General features: G+C 40.1%; 1 protein-coding gene across 1 annotated transcript in view; it reads left to right on the forward strand.

Moving 5' to 3' along the window:
- Positions 1-705: 705 nt before the first annotated feature.
- Positions 706-20,500, forward strand: part of cpsf6 (cleavage and polyadenylation specific factor 6) — a 42,025-nt gene continuing 22,230 nt past the window's right edge. Inside the window, exons 1-6 of the mRNA XM_060839731.1 lie at positions 706-822; positions 14,819-15,037; positions 15,728-15,831; positions 17,100-17,245; positions 18,035-18,205; positions 18,965-19,466. Of these exons, the coding sequence (XP_060695714.1) occupies positions 763-822; positions 14,819-15,037; positions 15,728-15,831; positions 17,100-17,245; positions 18,035-18,205; positions 18,965-19,466 (1,202 nt within the window). The 5' untranslated portion in view covers positions 706-762. The remainder of the gene's footprint in view (positions 823-14,818; positions 15,038-15,727; positions 15,832-17,099; positions 17,246-18,034; positions 18,206-18,964; positions 19,467-20,500) is intronic.

Consider the following 20,500-nt stretch of genomic DNA (forward strand, 5'->3'; position numbering starts at 1 on the left):
AGACCTGCTTAGTTTTCCCAAGTATTTGTTTTTGCTTCTGATTTCCAGCATCTGTGGATATTTATTTCTTTTAAGGTCCCTCTAATCCTCTATACTTGCTAGGGTCTTGTCATTCAAGCAGGAGGCTGGAAAAACACAGCAAGACAGGCAGCATCAAGAGGTGGAGAAGTCGACATTTTGGATACAACCCGTCTTCATGAATCTTGATTAATGGTTATACCCAAAATGTTGATGACTTAATTTCTTGATGCTGCCTGGCTTGTTGTGTTCTTCCAACCTCCTGCTTGTCTACTTTGGATTCCAGCATCTGGAATTTTTTTTGTCTCTAACAGGGTCTTGTCATTGCACACACTGTTTGCCCTAAATTGGTTTATGCTCTTCAATTTAGTTATTAACCTGCAAATGTAATTTGGCATGTTGAGCAAGCAGGCGTTGTGGGGGGGGGGGTGTAATCTGACACAGAATGGAAATGCCTGATGAAGGGTTTATGCTCGAAACGTCGAATTCTCTATTCCTGAGATGCTGCCTAACCTGCTGTGCTTTGACCAGCAACACATTTGCTGCTTTGGTTACTCCCAAATTAAACATGGTGGAGTGGTCTTGCTTACTCGGTGCAGTCAAGGGTGCGCAGGGTTGAGGGTGTAATTGCGACGCCGGCCTGCTGGGGAGGAGGAGGGCGCTGTTTCCGGAAGTGATGCAGCGACCCTTCAAACGGCCGCTCGAGGCGCAGAGACAGAGAGAGAGAGAAAGTGAGTTGGTGAAATGGCCGACGGTGTGGATCACATCGACATCTACGCCGATGTCGGCGAAGAGTTCAATCAGGTAACGATCGGTATCGGTGAGCCTCGGAGCGAGGCCGCCGCTGGCCAGATATTGCTGCTTCTTCCCCTCCACCCAACAGTTTTGTTTTAAAACTGTGGCCGTCGCTCGCTGCTACACAATCGAAGGAGGGAAACGGTGAAGTCGGCCTCGGTTCACTGAGCGGCGAGGGAGGGAGTGCAGCGGGAACACAGATTCCCAGGACCCCTTTCTCCTGGGGCCGCCCACCCTCCCCCAGCAGCCGGCACCGGACCCCTCATCGTCATTCGGAGATGGAGGTCCCGGGCCCGCTTCCCTCTTAAGCGAAGGAGGGAAGAGTGAGGCCGAGAGCTCCCTTTCTCTCCTCCCCTTCAGCCCCCTCCTCTCTCTCATGCTCTTCGTCCGGCCGAGGGTCCACCCCCAGTGGTGCTTGGTTATTTTAAAAAACGCGTTGGGTAGTATTTTCCCCTCTGATAGTCCTCTTTGTAGCCGGTGGGTACCGCGCTGCCGAGCGAGGCGCTGCTTTTTCTTTCGGAAGAACAAAACATGACAACATGGCGCCCGAGAGCGGGAGGCGGGCGAGTAAACAGCAGCTATTTATTGCGTATTCCCTACCCAGCACATTCCTGGAGTCCCGTCTACCAACAAATGTTACTTAAAATCCTTCTTATTTATCCCAAAACAAGGTTGAGAAATTTAAGGTGGGAAGATCTCAAATTGTTAGAGTAGGAGAAGAAATGGCGCTGAAGTGAAATGGGGGAGGGGAAGAGTTAAATGGTCTGGAATGTCTTGTTTTCTACTCTTGGCTGCAGTCTTCCGTCAATCTGTTTTCAACGTCTAGTCTGACAAATTTAACACTTCCTTAATGTTGTACGACCTGCACGTGAAGTGGCCAAAGTACAGTTTTAAATTATGCCACTGCCGAAAGGATTAATTCTCCAAATTTTCTTCAATTTCAGCATCACAATTGAGTTTGCAAATTGTAAATCCTATTCTCACCCCCTCTCCCAAGTCCAGATTGCACAAGCGGTCATTGATCAGTCGTCACACTTGTTGCTGAAGCTGTTCTACTTGTTTCTTTACGTAATTCAGTTCATTTGTTTTGAAAAAGTAATTTACTATGAGGTAGTTTTTGGTGTCCTGAAGTTAGACAAAATATATTCCCAGTAGAATTATTGAAATTTACTGTGTTTTCAACCCATCATATCTGTACAGGCTCCTGAAAGAGCTACCCAACTATTATCTCTGTAATGCTCTAAATTATTAACTTTCAAATATATCTGAGCTCTCTTTTGAAACCTCTGATAAAATCCAACTCTACTTTCCCCGGGCAGTACATTCCAAATCCTACATATCTCACTTTCAACTTGTTTCTCGTCTGAGAAATATCCAAATATACCTAACTGTGTTTCCAACTTTTTAGCCAACTTCTAATCCATACTGGCAATGACCTGTCAATACCAAATATTTCTCATTTGCTAACCAACTTGTCATGTGACACTGCATCACATGCTTTTTGTAGGTCCGTGCGCACAATTCAGATAATCCCCAGGACCTGATCAGGTGTACTCTAGAACTCTGGGAAGTTAAAGAAGTGATTGCTGGGCCTCTTGCTGAGATATTTGTATCATCGATAGTCACAGGTGAGGTGCCAGAAGACTGGAGGTTGGCTAAGGTGATGCCACTGTTTAAGAAGGGTGGTATGGACACACCAGGGAACTGTAGACCAGTGTACCTGACGTCCGTGATGGGCAAGTTGTTGGAGGGAATCCTGAGGCAAAGGATGTACATATATTTGGAAAGGCAAGGGCAGATTTGGGATAGTCAGCATGGCTTTGTGCATGCCAAGCCATGTCTCACAAACTTGATTGAGTTTTTTGAAGAAGTAACAAAGAGGATTGATGAGGGCAGAGCAGTAGATGTGATCTATATGGACTTCAGTAAAGCGTTTAACAAGGTTCCCCATGGGAGACTGGTTAGCAAGGTTAGATCTCATGGAATACAGAGAGAACTAGCCATTTGGGTACAGAACTGGCTGAAAGGTAGAAGACAGGGTAGTGGTAGAGGGTTGTTTTTCAGACTGGAGGCCTGTGACCAATGGAGTGCGTAGGAGAAAGTGAGGACTGCAGATGCTGGAGACCAAAGTTGAAAAGTGTGGTGCTGGAAAAGCGCAGCAGGCCAGGCAGCATCCGAGGAGCAGGAGAATCGACGTTTCGGGCATAAGCCCTTCTTCAGGAACTACTTGACCCCGAAAATCTGTCTTTTTCTAGTCTGGGATTTCAATTACTGACTTTTTAAAACCCTCTTCCAAAATAATGTGGTATCTTTATTTCCCAAGTGTTCTCCCTTTCTAAATTTGTCTACAGCTATGATTATACTGTTGTAAATTTTTTGTTATTCATAATTTGGATCAGCCCAAGTCACCTCTTAAACTTCTCTGCTGAGGACAATAATCCCAATCTCTTTCATCTTTTCTTGTATATAAAATTTCTTATTACTAGCATCATTCTAATATTTCCTTTTAAGTTTGTGAGACATGATTTGCCATGCACAAAGCCATGTTGACTATCCCTAATCAGTCCTTGCCTTTCCCTGAAGAAAGGCTTATGCCCAAAACATCGATTCTCCTGTTCCTCAGATGCTGCGTGGCCTGCTGCGCTTTTCCAGCACCACACTTTTCAACACCAATGGAGTACCACAAGGATCGGTGCTGGGTCCACTACTTTTTGTCATTTACATAAATGATTTGGATATGAGCATAAGCGGTACAGTTAGTAAGTTTGCATATGACACCAAAATTGGAGGTGTAGTGGACAGCGAAGACGGTTACCTCAGATTACAGTGGGATCTTGATCAGATAGGCCAGTGGGCTGAGAAGCAGCAGATGGAGTTTAATTTAGATAAATGCGAGGTGGTGCATTTTGGGAAGCTGAATCGTAGCAGGACTTATACACCTTAATGGTAAGGTCCTAGGGGGTGTTGCTGAACAAACAGACCTTGGAGTGCAGGTCCATAATTCCTTGAAAGTGGAGTCGCGAGTAGATAGGATAGTGAAGAAAGCGTTTGGTATGTTTTCGTTTATTGGTCAGAGTATTGAGTACAGGAGTTGGGAGGTCATGTTGTGACTGTAGAGGACATTGGTTAGGCCACTGTTGGGATATTGCATGCCGTTTTGGTCTCCTTCCTATCGGAAAGATGTTGTGAAACTTGAAAGGGTTCAGAGATGATTTGCAAGGGCTTTGCCATGGTTGGAGGACTTGAACTATAGGGAGCGGCTGAACAGGCTGGGACTGTTTTCCCTGGAGCCTCGGTGGCTGAGGGGTGACCTTATAGAGGTTTACAAAATTATGAGGGGCACGGATAGGGTAAATAGGCAAAGTCCTTTCCTTGGGGTTGGGGAGTCCAGAACTAGAGGGCATAGATTTAGGATGAGGGGAAAGATATAAAAGAGACCTAAGGGGCAACTTTTCACACAGAGGGTGGTGCATGTATGGAATGAGCTCCCACAGGAAGTCGTGGAGGTTGGTACAATTGCAACATTCAAGGGGCATTTGGATGGATATATAAATAGGAAGGGTTTGGAGGGACATGGGTTGGGTGCTGGCAGGTGGGATAGATTGGGTTAAGATATCTGGTCAGCATGGATGCGTTGGACCGAAGAGTCTGTTTCCGTGCTGTACATTGCTATGACTCTATGACATGAACTGCTCTTCTCAAAGCTATGTAAACCATATGTTTCCATATTTATTTCTGTGTATACTTATCCTGTATGTTCTCGTTGATATCTTTAGTCATCTACGAATAAAGGTAGCCTTTAGCTAGATATCTTTAGATAACTCATTTATTTCTCAACTAGCTTGCACCCTATTCCTTCTCTTTCGAAAGACTTGTTTTTCATCCACTCTTTTATCCACCAAAATGCATTTCCAATCACCCAGCTCCGGTTCAACCTTTTGATCTCTAAAACCAGCCTTTTTCTAGTCTGGGATTTTAATCATCGACTGACTCCTCCCCCCCCCCCCCCCCCCCCCCCCCCCCCCTTCCAGCATAATATTTAACCTTATTATGATCATTATTTCCCAAGTGCTCCCACACTCTAAATTTGTTCACTTGGCCTGCCTTGTTCCTAGTACTGTACAAGATTCAGCACAGCTCCCTCCCTGGTAGGACTGGAACTGATGAAACAACCATAAACTGTAGACAATTAGGTTTTAATCTCTGCATTTATATAGAAACTGCACTTATAGACATTGACCATTCCAGAAATTCAGTTAAATAAGCTTTTCCATATTTATCTGCATGCATTTATTAAAATTAAGTTCTTGGAGCATCTCATTTGAAGACACAGAAGTTTAGTACAACTGTGGTTATTAAATTTACACACACACATTGATACATACTGGCAGATATACACTCACTGGCACAAAGAGAATGATAAGAGAAAATGTATTTTCACTACCAGGTTTAGAGTTAAGAATGGTTGGGGTGAGGAGAAGCTTGAGAGGGAAAAGAAGATAATGTGCAAGTTAGAATTTATGAAGTAGAGCAGGAAATTATTGTCGATGACTATGTAAGCATGGCAGTAGTTTACTAGAGGAAAGCAAACATCCTAGGCCATAGATGCTATCTGAAAAGTTCATTTTGAAATTCAGTACTCTTTCTATTTCATATGTAAAACTACCAATTGATGCTTTGGGGTGAATGATATAAATAGGGGCAGGAGAAAATCATATGGCCCATTTTACGCTCCAACTGCATTTTCCTGCTTGCTCCCCTTATTGCTTGATTCCTTGAGACCAGAAATCTATTTCTGACTTAAATATATTCAGTGAGTATCCACAATATTTTAGGGTAGCGACTTCTAAAATTTCACAATTATGTGATGAAATTTCAGTACAACTGTAGCAAGATTTTTCAATTCTTCTTGTATTCTAGTCCCCTTGTAATAAAGACCGATATGCTAAAGCTATGCGGTCTCAATTTAAGCATCTGAAACCTGGATGTTTTTATAAGCTGCCAAATAGGAATTAAAATTCATTTTAAATTGATAAAGCAATCAACAAGCTTTTTCAGCATGATGCTGCATCAGTGAGAGGGTCTCTGGTTTCGCTCAGCAGTCTTTTTGCTGTGTTGAGTGGTGAAGTGCAACCTGAAAACAGGCAAAATGTAAAAGCTGGCAATATTCATTTGGGAGGCTGCTGGTTTTGGAAAAAATACTTCTAATTGCTTGCTGTACCTGCATGTTATGTTAAGAAGTTCCATGCAGAGTCACACCCAAGTCTCTTAACACATTTATTTAAAAGAAATAAATCTGCTTTCCTATTCTCAATGCCCACAGATCTGACCTGTCTGTATTTCTTAATCTCCACAACTTGCATTTCCACCAAGCTTGCTCCATGAGTCCTTAACTTCTGTATTAACCTTTGGCACTTTATTGAGTTCCTTCTGCAAAATCCATGTATACTACATCTACTGGTTCCACATTATCTACTGTAATAGTTACATTCCTAATAAATTTGTTGGCTGGATATCCGTTTCCAAAAACTTATAAAAATATAGCCTTGTTCTAATCATCCTATAACATTTTGTTAATAACAGGTTCTGACACTTTGTAGTTAATGATGTGAGGCTAAATGGCCTGTCGTTTCCTGTTATTTACACTCAATATTGAATAAAGCTGTTTTCTTTCCTACCTATTAGCCTTCTGGGACTATTCCAGGAGTTTCAGAAAATCGTAGTGAATCAGTTAACCTGAGGGTGTTGATCATGTTCTGGGGATTTTAGTCCCTTGCAATTTTGCAGGGCTTTTTGTTTATTATTAATTACTTTAATTTTTATCTTTCTTTTTGGCTCTTGGGCAACCTTTCTGATATGCAACTGCTGTGGAGCAGAATTATTTGTGCAATGCCTTTGCTGTGTTCTAATTCCCCATGATTTCCCCTGTTCCTACTTCAAAAGGACCAACGTTTCCATTGGATGACTTCTCCATTTCATATTCCTGCAGAAGCTCTTGCAATTCTAATTAAGCAACTAATCATAGCCAGCTCTCCTCTTATGTAATTGGCTTTCTTTAGTTTAATATTCTTGTTTGAGATTGAAGCATGTTGATTTCAAGTTTGATGTTAAATCCATTTGCGATATGATCACTATTTGTCAGTGAATTTTTCCAGTGAAATTTCTAATTAACCCTGTCCATTGCATGTTCTTCCAGGAAATTCTCAAAGCGATTGTATCCTGTAAACTCTTTGAAGACAATTATCACCAATTTGTTTAATGCAATTTATATGAAGATTAACATTCTCAACAAATATTACATTGCCTTTGTTACTAAGCTCCAATAATTCCTTGTTTTAATGATCTATGCTCAGCTCTAACTAATCATTCAGCATTTTTCCAACTTTGCTGACTTTGATCTCTTCCCATGCTGATTATATCTTCCTGATTTTTCTGAGCCAAGATGTGCTCATGCCATTATATCTTCCTACCTTCCTATACCTCCTTTTCTATCTGACCAACTTTGAAGTATTTTATGTACTGGAATATTTATTTCCCAATCTTGTAAACACGTCTCTTCAGTGAGGTTAGATTGACACGACTTGTCGTTATGATCTAAAATAGTGAGTGCTGAATTTTTTTCTTTTTGACCCTTATGCAACCTTTTTGCAACAAAAACAAATTGCTGGAAAAACTCTGGGTCTAGCAGCATCTGCATTCTGATGAAGAATCACTGGACTTAAATGTTAATTCTGCTTTCCCCTTGGCACATGTTGCCAGACCTGCTGAGTTTCTCCAGTAATTTCTGTTCTTGCCTCTTCATGCTACTTGTTTATCTATCTATTCTTGGCAATTTATGCATAATTGGGTCATGATTTTTTTTAAACAATTCACTACATGGACTTCCTGACTGAACTATTACATTTGAAATTCTCTCCCTGTCTCACTCAGCTTGCCTTTACTCCTGTTGATACACTTATTTGCCTCAACTTCTTTCATCTTTAGAATCTCCCTCCACCCTAAATCATTTTCCCTTCTGCTAATTGATTATCTATCTGTTGGTCCATTCTTATGTTTGCATACCCTGTTCCTTCCTGTCACACTCTGGTTACTATTACTAAGCTGTTCGATTGTCTTGTCCTAACTTTCTAAGTTTTCAAATCTCTTTCTCTCCAGTCCACACAATTTTAGCCCTGATTATTTCACTAGCCCCTGAACACTGGTCCTGTTGCAGTTTAGCTGAAGACCTCCCATGGTCAGCTTTCTGTTTATTCAGCACTGGAGCCTGTGTCCTATGAATCACAACCCATTTCTCCCTAACCAGTTTTTCATCCATGCAACCAACTCATTTTGATCATACTTATTTTATGCCAGTTTGCTTGTGGTGTAGTTAATAATTCAGACATTATCATCTTTGTGGTTCTACATTTCAATATGGCTGCAAGTTGCTCATTCCCACTGCAGAAACTGTTAATCCTATTTGTGCCAATGTTGCCTATCTAATCCATGATAATTGGATCTTTTCTCTTGCACTCTCAATTTCCCTCCACCTGAAGATGGTATTCTTAACCCTGGCACTAGTTAGGCAGTACATCCTTCCAAGACTTCCTTTAGATTGCAGAGACCAGTATACATTTTGATTTTGCCCAATTGCAACTGCATTCCCTTTCACTCTTCCCCACTTAAATAGTTCTCTGGACCATGACACTGTCATCAGATTGTTTATCCTTCCTAGAATTTTGGCTCTTGTCCTGCACAAAATGCAAGAACCTTGAATATGTTAGGCAATTTCAAGAGCTGAGTCTTAATCGCTCATTTGTTTCCCTGTGACTACTTCCAAAAGCCACGTCCAGGTAACTCCTTCCATTGTCCAGCTCCCTGACTGAGCTGAAATTCATTTTGTGGTCACCTACAGCAGATGTGATTGTCTTAGATCACTTGTCTCCTCAAGTCCTCATGTGCTACAACTGACACACATTGTCTTCCCTACCATTTTATCGTTTTATTTAACGAATTAGATTTTATCTTTTGGAAATATTCAGCTGACATCTACATTCATAATAATTATAACATGTTATATACTTAAACTGCTGCTAGGGAAATATAATAATGTATTAAACCACTGTGCCTGTGGGATAAAATCTTGAACTCACCAAGTCTTACTACTCACGAGATTAATGCCTTCAGGCATTCACCAGCAATTGCATGCTGAAAAATGTGTAAAAAGCAGCATCTCCTTACTTCTGGAGTACTTTACATGCACCAAATTTCCAAGTACGCCACTCAAAATTATTTGTAACAGCTAAGTCAGCTTCCTACTACAGTAATAATTCCTAGGTAAAAACAATGACTGCAGATGCTGGAAACCAGATTCTGGATCAGTGGTGCTGGAAGAGCACAGCAGTTTAGGCAGCATCCAAAGTGCAGCGAAATCGACTTTTCGGGCAAAAGCCCTTCATCAGGAACCTGATGAAGGGCTTTTGCCCGAAAGGTCGATTTCGCTGCACTTTGGATGCTGCCTAAACTGCTGTGCTCTTCCAGCACCACTGATCCAGTAATAATTCCTATTCAGGCAGCAATTCTGTTTATTGATGGATAACTGCTACTGCTGAGCAGTTTAAGCTGTTAAATGTTTTTGTGAAGATCTGTAGCTCAGGTTGTAGTTGGTTGGTTTTTTTCTCTCTAAACATTTTGTCCCTCTGCGAGGTGACATCTTCAGTACAGAATAGCCTCTGGTTGTTTTTGTTATCTGATCTGAATTTGTATAGTTTTTGTCTGTCATGGTGGGTGGTTATTTCTGGTTTGTACTGTCATGGTCTGTAGATGGGGTCTATATCAACATGTTTGTTTATGGCACCAGTGGATGAATACCAGGCCTCCAGGAATTCCTGAGCTTGTATTTGTTTTCCTGTCCCATTTGAATTGGTGTCCATCATTATCAAATTGTCTTGACATGAGGGAAAGCTAGTTGTTTCATTTTGTTGCAAATTTATGCTCATGTACTCTGGTGGTGAGTTTCCTGCCTGTTTGTCCTATGTAATGTTTCTCGCAGTTGCTGCATTGTATTTGGTATATCACATTCCTGCTGTGTGTAGTGGGTATATGGGGGCTTTTGTCTTGAATAGTACCTGGTGAAGTGTAGCTGTTAGTTTGTGTGCTGTCGTTATTCTGGTAGAACAAACTAAGTGATGAATACTTTACCAAAGTGTACAGAAAGGCTACACATAGAGAGTGGATTTTTAATTACAACAGTAATCACAGTGTTCGCAAACAGAGCTGTGTCAAGACTCCAGAGCCTGTCAAAAAGAGGAACAGCTATACAAAATCTTTGCTCATAATGTGTACCCTAACAAATTCATCCACCAGTGTCTAGCATGCAGACAGCACCAAGACGACACTGTGCGCCCTAACATACTGACCATCTATTAGGAATTTCTCAGAACTGACTTGCAAGACTCTTACATCCTTTCAGAATAATGACAGCGTGCAAACCAAAAGCCACACTTGGTCAGCTACTATCCAAGACAAAAGACCCCATATCCATAATGTGCAGGTTGAATGTGATGCACAAAATACAATGCAACAACTGCGAGAAACATTACCTAGGAAAAACAGGCAGGAAACTCACCACCAGAAAGCATGAGCATCAGCTTGCAACAAAATGATACCACCAGTATTCCCTTATGTCAATACGCACTGATTGTGAAGGACACTGATTCAGATGGGACAGATAAAACTAAGACAGCTCAGGAATTCTTGGAGGCCTGGTATTCATCCACTGGGGCTATTAAGAGGTAGTGAAATAATCGTCATGTACAGACCACTGACACAAAACCTGAAATAGAACCTCCCTCCCTGACAGCGAACTGTATAAATTTGGGGCAGATCATAAAAACAGCATTCGTCCAGAGGCCACATAACCCTGAATATGTCACCCAGTAGGGGGATGAAATGTTAGCACAAATGTCAACTGGCTTGGCAAACCGACCTTCAATTCCAGTTTCAGCTTTGCTTCTTAAATAGCTGACAGTTTAAAGTTCTCTTTCAATAGTTAAACTGTTAATCTACATTATAGCTTGGTTGGCAAGAAGAGAGCAGTGACACCCCACCATCACCAGATTGCCACATTGGTACTCATTTTTGTTGCACTCTGGCATTGTCGTTTCTATTTGGTGCTCCCTATTTTTCAAGTAATGAATATCAAACGTGCCTACCAGTGGCCATTAATAAGTGATAAATTCTTCTGATCACTTTGGTTTATTGGCTTGTTTCACCGGCTTTGTCAATTTTCATGAAACTATTTCTTTGTGACTGAACTGCTTAGTATAATTTTGCAGTTAATATGAACCTGACTATAATCCAGAGTTATGGGTTCACATTACAATGCATTTGGCCCAATGAAGCTGAGGGTTAAACTGACTTGATAATATTTATATTATTGTTGTGTGCTTCAAAAGTGAACTTCTCACCATGTTTGACAGGGAGTTTGGAAAGATTTTCCATGTGAGCCATTAATTTTATTGTTACTTTGTTATACACTGAAAAGCAGCAACCATTACTTCTGGGAAACATAGAAATTCCAAAAATTTGGGCTGTGATTCTGGAATGGTTCTTACTTGACAGATACTTGCATGGAGAAGCTCGGGTTTGTTTCCTTAAAACAGAGAAGGCTGAGTAAATTTAATAGATGCTTTTAAAATCAAAAAGGTTTAGTAAATATCTAACTTTTATGATGTCTAGAAGTTCAGTAACTTGAGAGCACAACTTAAGATGGACAGTGGAATAGGGTGCTGCTATGCAACTGCTGGTAAAAATTTGGAATCTGCCACTTTGTTGGTTATTGTGTAGATTATCGTAACCTTCAAGAGGGAATATTTTGGAGGAGATGATGTTGAAGGGATATGGGAAAGCATAACCTACTTGAAATAATCGATACAGGCTCTGGATTAAGTAGTTTGCTTCAGTAACTTGGGTTATTTTGGTTTAGTGAAATATTTTTCTGTGGAGGGGGATAATGCTGCGTCGTTGATCTGACCACTTTCTCAGAAGAAATTAGGCTAGTCATCAATTCCTGCAGCCGCTATTAAAGTTAAGTTTAACATGACATCATATGATATTTGGCAGAATTCCTGGTCTGCTATTAATGAGACCTTGCACTATGTTAGGAATATAATTGCTGCTACGTAAGACATTTGTTTCTCATGGGACGGTTCTTTAAATGAAATTTTCCCAAAATGCGCATCTCCATTTTTCTTGACATCCTTTTGAAGATCAGTGGGAATTCATTGTATAAAACTGGAATGAAAGCTCAGTGTTAGGAAATCATCTTTTTATGTCAGGCCTTCAGCATGTAACCTGTGCACCATGAAGTCCATCAAATTTTAGAAATTGCAAGACAAATCAATGCAGATAAATGATTTTTGTTTTTCTTTCACACTAGTTCTTCAATTTAGAATTTCTTCACTAATGGAATACTTAAATCTGTTCACTATCAGTACCTGTTCAATGATTTGAACCATATCTATCAATTGATGGACTGTGGATTCAAGCCTTTTTTTTGTGAATGCGTCACAAATTGCTTCATTTTGTTTCCGTTCAAGTTCATGCATTACCAATGTATGCTCGTTCTGTGCTTGAATATCGCTGTTTGAATTTCTTCAATTGTTTGTACAGCTAAGATCCTCTGAAATTAGTGAGAAATCGCAAAACACCAGGTTGTAGTCCAACAGATTTATTTGGAAACACTCGCTTTCGGAATACTGCTCCTTCATCAGAAGGTTGTGGAGTATAGGCTCATAAGACATAGCTCTTATAGCAAAATATATTAATGTCATATCAACATCGGCTCCTCCACAGCATCTTCTGAAATCTTCTGGTATTTTTGAGTGTATACTAAAGGCTGATTCACAAGTACTCTAGATTTATGCCAGTAAGTTAACGCCCAGAATTGAGACTGATTTCTAGTTTTGAGGTTGAAAGCATGTTGTGTTGAGCACCATGCTGACTGAAGTTCTTTCATCTTGGTGGACGCAGAGGTTTTCAGAAACTTTTCTTTAGAAGAACTAAGCTGTTAGTTTACCTATTCTGCATAATATTGGGAAAATTGTGGAACCTGTTATTAACAGAACATTAGTACATAGCTGATAAATGTGTCCATGTTAGCAGAAATAGGAAGCCTGATTTAATGTTTGAGTGGTCATAGATTGTGAAAAGGGCAGATGCAATAAGATGTTGGTGTATTTGTACTGTCACTAAAAGTAAGAATACAGGTGCAGCAAGCAGTGAAAATGCCAAATGGTATGATGGCCTTTGCAGTGAGGTGACTCAAGTACAAGAGTACAAATGTTTTGCTTCTGTTGTATAGGGCCTCAAAGAAACTACATTTAGAATGTTGTGTGCAGTTTCTGTCTTATCTGAGGATGTGTTATGACTATGGAGTGGGTGCAGCAAAGATTTACCTGGCTGATTCCTAAGATGGTAGGACTAACATGTGAAGCAAGATTGGATTGGTTAGGATTATTTTCACTAGAAGAATGAGAGGGAATCTCATTTAAACTTCTATGATTCTAACAAGACAGTCGGGATGAGTGCAGGAAGGATGTTCCCGAAATCTTGGGTCATGATTGGTTAGGTTGTCGGGTTAGTCCATTTCGGACTGAGTTCAGGAGAAATTTGTTCACCCAGAGTGGTGTGCCGGTGGAATTCTCTCCCAGAAAATGGTTGAGGCCAAAACCTTGAATGTTTTCAGAAAGGAGCTAGATATAATTCTTAGGGCTAAAGAAATTGAAGAGCATTAGGAGAAGGTGAGAATAGAGTACTGAGTTGGATGATCAACCAAGATATTGAGCAGTGGAGCAGGCTTGAAGGGTCAGATGGCCCAAACCATCTGTTGTTAGTGTTTCTGTATTTAAGCCATTGTGCAATAAGAGTGTTAACATGGTTTTTCAAAAGGGCAATAATGTTTGACAAATTTTTTGGTAGCTTTGAAGATATAAATTGTTGGGTAAATTGCAAGCAGTACATAAAGTATTTGGATACCCAAAAGGTATCAATAAGGTTTTACGCAAAAGTTGAATATGAGATGAGACCTGTTTGATTTCAGGGTATTAAAACAGATGATGTATTGATCAATGATGGGACACAAATTAGGGGCAAACTTCCGAGTGTCATGAGTGACTGCCTTGACATCTGGATGGGTTCATTGAATAGAACTGAACTGGACTGCCCATATAAGTAGTGGCTACAAGAGCAGTTCAGAGGGTAGGAAATGTGCAGCAAGCAACCATCTTCTGTTTCTTGCAAACCTGACCACCATCTACAAGGTAGAAGTCAGTAATGTGACAAAATTTTGTATCCGGTATATCCTAGATCACCTTGTTGTGGGGTTGGGTTTTAATGTTTTGTATTTAGTCATGTATTTTCTCACAGAAGCAGTTGGAGCCTGAAAGCAGGTTTGAGACAAGTAAAGGAAGTAAAGACTAGTGGCACAGGGCTAATCTAGATCAATGGTGTTCACTGGCTTAGTGTAACTAAGCAAGAAATCTGCGGAATTTACAATTATGAATTAATGAAGGAAAGTTGGAAGCTCCCCAAGAAATCTCATAGCAAGATCGCTGAAGAGAATCTGTGAGCAGTGGTACACCTCCTTTGGTCCCAAGAGAAGGGAAGGAACCCTTCAGGTACTGTAAGGTACAGATCTCTTGAGGTGAAAATAAAAACTTGTTATTAAGTATGTGTTTGTGAAAGAGCTGTTACTGATGCGTTCAACTGTTATACACTCAAGGTTTTGTTTGAAATGTAAATACTTATGTGAATATTAAAAAATTACAGTTTAAAAAATTATTGGTTTGAATGGAGATCATAATGTTATAGGATAGGCTATCTTTAGTCATTGACCTACACTTAAATGTTCACTTTTCAGGATCAAATTGTGTTTATGTTCATACAGAACACTTTTTTTTAATTCAGCAAAAATTTCCACAATTAAACACTTTAATAAAAAACCTGAACTTTGTTCTTTATTTAGGAGACAGAATACAGTGGTCATGATCAGATAGATTTGTATGATGATGTCATATCACCATCTGCCAATAATGGAGATGCACCAGAAGATCGTGATTACATGGATAGCATGCCACAGTCTGTCTCTGATGATGGTGGCAAAACTCCTAATTCATTGGGCCCAAATATTGTATATACGTATACTGGCAAGAGAATAGCTTTGTATATTGGAAATCTGACTTGGGTAAGTTTTTTTTAGCTTTGACATTTGCTAAGAATTTGATTTAATAGTTGAGATGGCAAATTTCCTTCCTTAAAGAACACTGGTGGATCAGAAAGTTATTAATTTTACAGCAATCAGTGTTTCATGGTCACCATTCCTGATAGAAGGTTTTGATTACAGATGTTAATTTTTTTTAAAAGTACTTCAATTCACCAGCAGTTATGGTGGGTTTTGACGGTGTCTCTCCTATTCACTTGAACCTCTGGATTAGTAGTTGGAGCATCATTATCGGTATGCTACCACCTTCCTAGTAAATATAATTAGTTAAAATTACAAAAGTTCCTGTTTCAGCTGAGTAACAGTTAGACAGAATATTTTGGGTGAAATCTGCTTCTTTGCACAAGAAGTTGCTGCATATGTTAAGCAGTGAATCAATTTAAAAGTCAACCCCATCTGCTTGTGACAGTTGTTTCCACCATTTAACCCAGTAGGGAGAGATGTACAGGCTCCTATGGGATCTGCATTGATGAGTTAGCTATCCAATGTGAAACATATATTAACTTGTCCCTAGTGGCAAACAAATGTGTCCGATCTATTGTTTTAGAGAATTTCAAATATTAACATTAGTTACGTGTAACAGATGCTGTTCGAATCTGTTTTGATGTATTATGTGTCTTTCAAGTATTCATTTTTCCCCATATTGTCTTGCAGTGGACCACAGATGAGGATTTGACTGAAGCTCTCCATTCAATGGGCATAACTGATCTTTTAGAAATCAAATTCTTTGAGAACCGGGCTAATGGACAGTCAAAGGGGTGAGAGCACATGATGGATACATATTTTTAAAATCCTTGTAAGCAAGTTGTATAGCATGGAAACAGACCCTTCGGTCCAACTCATCCATGCTGACCAGATATCCTAAATAAATCTAGTCCCATTTGCCAGCGTTTGGCCCACATCCTCTCTCTCTTCCCCCCCCCCCCCCCCCCCAACCCTTCATGTTGATGGACCTCTTTTAAATGTTGTCATTGTACCTGTCTCTTACAGCCCTGGCAGCTTGTTCCATACATGCACCACTCTCCCAAAAAAAGTTGCCTCTCGGGTCCTTTTTAAATCTTTCCCCCCTCACCTTAAACCTATGCCATCTAGTTTTGGGCTGCCCTACCCTGGGTAAAAAGTCTTGACTTCCCATTATCCATGCCCTTTGATTTTATGAAGGGAAGTAGTGGAGACTAGTACAATTACAGCAGTTTAAAAGGCATCTGAATGAGTATATGAATAGGAAGTGTTTAGAGAGAGATGGGCCACGTGTTAATAAATGGGATGAGCTTAGGTTAGGATATCTGGTTGGCATGGATGAGTTGGACTGAAGGGTCTGTTTCCATGCTGTACATTTGTGACTCAAAATCACCCCTCGGCCTCTGCTTTAGGGGAAGATGCCCTGGCCTACTCAACCTCTCCCTACAGTTCAAATTCTCCAATCCTAGCAACGTTCTTGTTGATCTTTTCTGAACCCTTTCAAGTTGAACAGCATCCCCCCCTCTTGCAGGGAGACCAGAATTGAATGCAGTATTTGAAAAGTATCATAATCATTGTCCTGTACAACCACAATATGACATCCCAACTTCTATATACAATGCATTGACCAGTGCAATAAAGTGTTGAATGCTGCCTAGGTCTCTGGCAACATTCCCCAAAGCCCTACCATTAATTAAAAGTTCTGTCCTGGTTTGCCTTGCCAAAATGCAAGACCTCACATTTCTCAAAATTTAACTTCATCTGTCACACCTTGCTTTATGGAGCAACTTAGTAGTGTTATATTTGTAATTTATTTTAGCCTTAAAAATGGATTTGCGGTGAATTGTAATGCTAACATCATGAGTAAAACCTATATAATGCAGGGAGAATTCATCAGAAACTTGTAATACCAAATCCTAGAAATATTGGAATATGTTAAAAAAAATTGTACAAAATTGTGTAATGTATGGAGCAAGATTTGCCACAAGTGACAAACAGCATTTAGTGTTATTAAAAGGCAAAATGCAATTAAGTGTGGTTATTTTATATTTTATTTTTAAACCAGGTTTGCCCTCATTTGTGTGGGATCAGAAAGTTCATCCAAAAAACTGATGGATATGCTGCCCAAACGAGATATGCATGGACAGAATCCTATCGTCACGCCATGCAATAAACAGTCACTCAGTCAGTTTGAAATGCAGTCTAGAAAATGTAAGAGTCTATAAATACATGCACTGTTTAACATTATTTTGCATTTTTGTGCTCTGTCAGAAGTTGTATAAAAAGTTTTAACTTTTGAATTGTGTCTTTAATACTAATTGCAACATTTTAAATTTGATTTAATTGGCAATAAACCTTATCTTTTATGATTTGAATCCTACGTCCACTCTTAAAATTTGAGCACTCACCTTTAATGTGTCTGGGTAATTACTAAGAGACTGTCTTATTTGTGGTGCAATATCTGATGTGCATTAATAGAAACTCCTACCTGTTGAGGTGAGTGAAAAATCCCACATTATTATCAAGAGCAAGAAGTTTGTCATCTGACGGCCAAGTTTACTTTTAAACAAAAGAAAGCATGCTGTTTCTGGCACTGTTGTGCGCATCAATTGTCATGCTTTCTTGTGTACTGGCAATGACAATCTGTAGCTCATGAATCTAAAATTATGTAAACTTTGGATTTTAAGCGAAAACTGGTTGACACAGTCATTCCATGACGCAATGTAGGGTGCATACTTGAAAATGCATGCATTTTAAAACACGTACATTTGAAATGCAAGTACACTTAATTTATACTTGTATCTGTTCAGTGATATGAGAATTTAGGCATCACCTGGTGTGCTCTTTGGCACTACATGCTCGCATTACTCATCGATTGTAGGTTCTCTAAATCTGATTTCAAAAGCTATTACTTGACCAAATTTTTTGATATTTGTTTGCTCTGTTTGTTATTAAGTTGTAATTTTTAGCAAAATAATTGGTGTTTTATAATTATTGCAGCTACTCAGTCTGGCCAAATGTCAGGAGAAGGGAAAGCTGGCCCGCCTGGAGCGAACAGTCGATTAGCATTTTCTCAGAGTGGAAGAGGACGTGGTCGTTTCCCACCATCTGGCCCTGGTGGGGACAGATTCCCAGGGCCTTCTGGACCAGGAGGGCCTCCACCTTTTCCTGGTGAGCAAAACTGATTAACAACACTGGTTAAGGTGGTAATAAAGCCCCAAATCTTTTTTAGAGTTCATTTCAGTATTAGATACTTTCCATGGTATATCATCTAGCTCATCAAGGATAGGAATTCATGCTCCATGCATGCATTCTCGTACTCTAAATCCTCCCCCTCACATTGTTTCCAGACCCTGCTTTTCACTCATGTCAGGTCACTTATTGCTGATGTCTGATCCAACAACTGGAAAAGTTGGCTGAAAACCTCAAATCCACACACCACCTGTGTTACATAGGAATGATTTCTGGGATTTTGTTTTATGCGGGAAGTCCATGCTTCATCCCTGATGGATAACAAGTACTGAGAACATGCGTCAAGCCTAATCTTAATTGTAAAAGCAATTTGTCTCAAATTTTTGCAAATAGCAATGTGTTCTATATTCTAGCTACTTTGGCATTCTTTGCACTTGGGATGATGTTGTGACCAATTAAGTGATTTGTTTTATATGTATCATTTGGACAGTTTCTCAATTAGTAAATAGATGGAATAGCTGACAAGGCAAATTTTTTAAAATGTTGTGATTGACATGTTCAAGTGCTTTTTCCATTTTGATGTTATTTTGAGCATTTATTAAATTTAAAGAAATTGTAATGCAAAGTTATTAGTGTTAAATATTGATCTAAGTGTAATCCATGTAATCTTGACTATCAGGTAAATCGTGTAAATTGCATTTCTTTGAATGTGACAGCATCTTCTTTTATTTTTGTCAGGGCAAGGTCCACCACGGCCACCTCCAGGTCCTCCTGGTCCACCAGGCCCCCCGGGTCCGCCTCCACCTGGACAAGGTCTTCCTCCTCCATTAGGTGGGCCACCAAACCGTGGTGATCGTCCGCCGCCCCCAGTTCTGTTTCCAGGACAACCGTTTGGGCAACCTCCCATGGGACCACTCCCTCCTGGTCCTCCCCCTCCTGTTCCAGGCTACGGTCCTCCCCCTGGCCCCCCTCCTCCCCAACAAGGGCCACCCCCACCACCTGGTCCCTTCCCACCACGTCCTCCAGGCCCAATTGGCCCACCAATTAGTCTTGCTCCACCTCCCCATCTCCCTGGACCACCACCTGGTGCACCACCTCCAGCCCCTCATGTGAATCCTGCTTTCTTCCCACCACCAGCAAGTAATGTAATTCCCTCATCTGACAGCCGTGGACCTCCTCCATCAGATCCATATGGGCGCCCTCCACCATATGATAGAGGAGACTATGGACCTGCTGGCAGGTAATGTTTGTGTATCTTAGTTTAGCTTTGCAGATTGTCAGTTATTAATGTGTATGGTTGATAAAGTGACTGTGGTGATTACATTTTATGTAGACTCCTAAGACTTGGGTGAAAATCCACTAATGGTTGACTGTTGAAAAGAGGTTGTAATTTAAACTCTCTTCCCCAGTGTGATGTTAAACTATTGTTAATTTGTAGCTCTGTTGCATCTGTTGGTTGTCTTTTAAATATGTTGATATCATTTGGCTTCAGCCATACAGACTCTTCTGCCTGATGACAATCAATGTTACTGTTGCATGTTTGGAGAGGAGTGCATTTGTGGATGCGTGAATAGGCAAAGGCATATTACAGCACTTAAATATATAAATTTACAGCAAAAGGTGGTGAACTTCTGTCTTAAATGGAAGTTAGTTTTTCTCTTTTTTTTCAAAGTACCTGATTGAACAAATGAACTAACTTTGACATTAAGTTCGATAACTTGTGTAGTGTAACCGGAAATACGATGTGATTTGATTCTTTTTCAAAGTATTACACCCTACTGTAATTTGAACCCTGCTATTCCTGATGTTTGTTTATTGAAGTATGCACCCTATCCCAGTTTACCTGACTTTTAGATCAATGTTGATAGAAAGTACAGACTAGGTTATAAAGTGCCTTTTAAATATGTGTACTCTCAGACAAACAATTAGAGAAGATACACTATTAGCAGAGCTAGAAAAAAAACTGGTGTCCGTTCAGTGGACTTTGCTTCCTGGTTCCGATGTTGAGATGATCCATCTTCAGCTATCCACATCCTTTGATGTTTGGTTTTCTTTCAGAGTACACAGTAGATATCAAATCACTTGCTGTCAAATCATGTGGCCATCCTGAGAAATCTCTCTTTTTAAAACAGTCCTTTCTCTGTCCACCATTTGTAAAGTTTTATTGTGCTCTGTTTAGAACATGGGTTAAGTTTTGACTCATAAAGCAATGAAATTGCAATAAAGTGTAATAATACTCCAGATGGCAGTAATGATAATGAATGGATAAAATAC

This window comes from Hemiscyllium ocellatum, chromosome 19 (genome assembly GCF_020745735.1).
Source record: "Hemiscyllium ocellatum isolate sHemOce1 chromosome 19, sHemOce1.pat.X.cur, whole genome shotgun sequence".
NCBI classification, from domain to species: Eukaryota; Metazoa; Chordata; class Chondrichthyes; order Orectolobiformes; family Hemiscylliidae; genus Hemiscyllium; species Hemiscyllium ocellatum.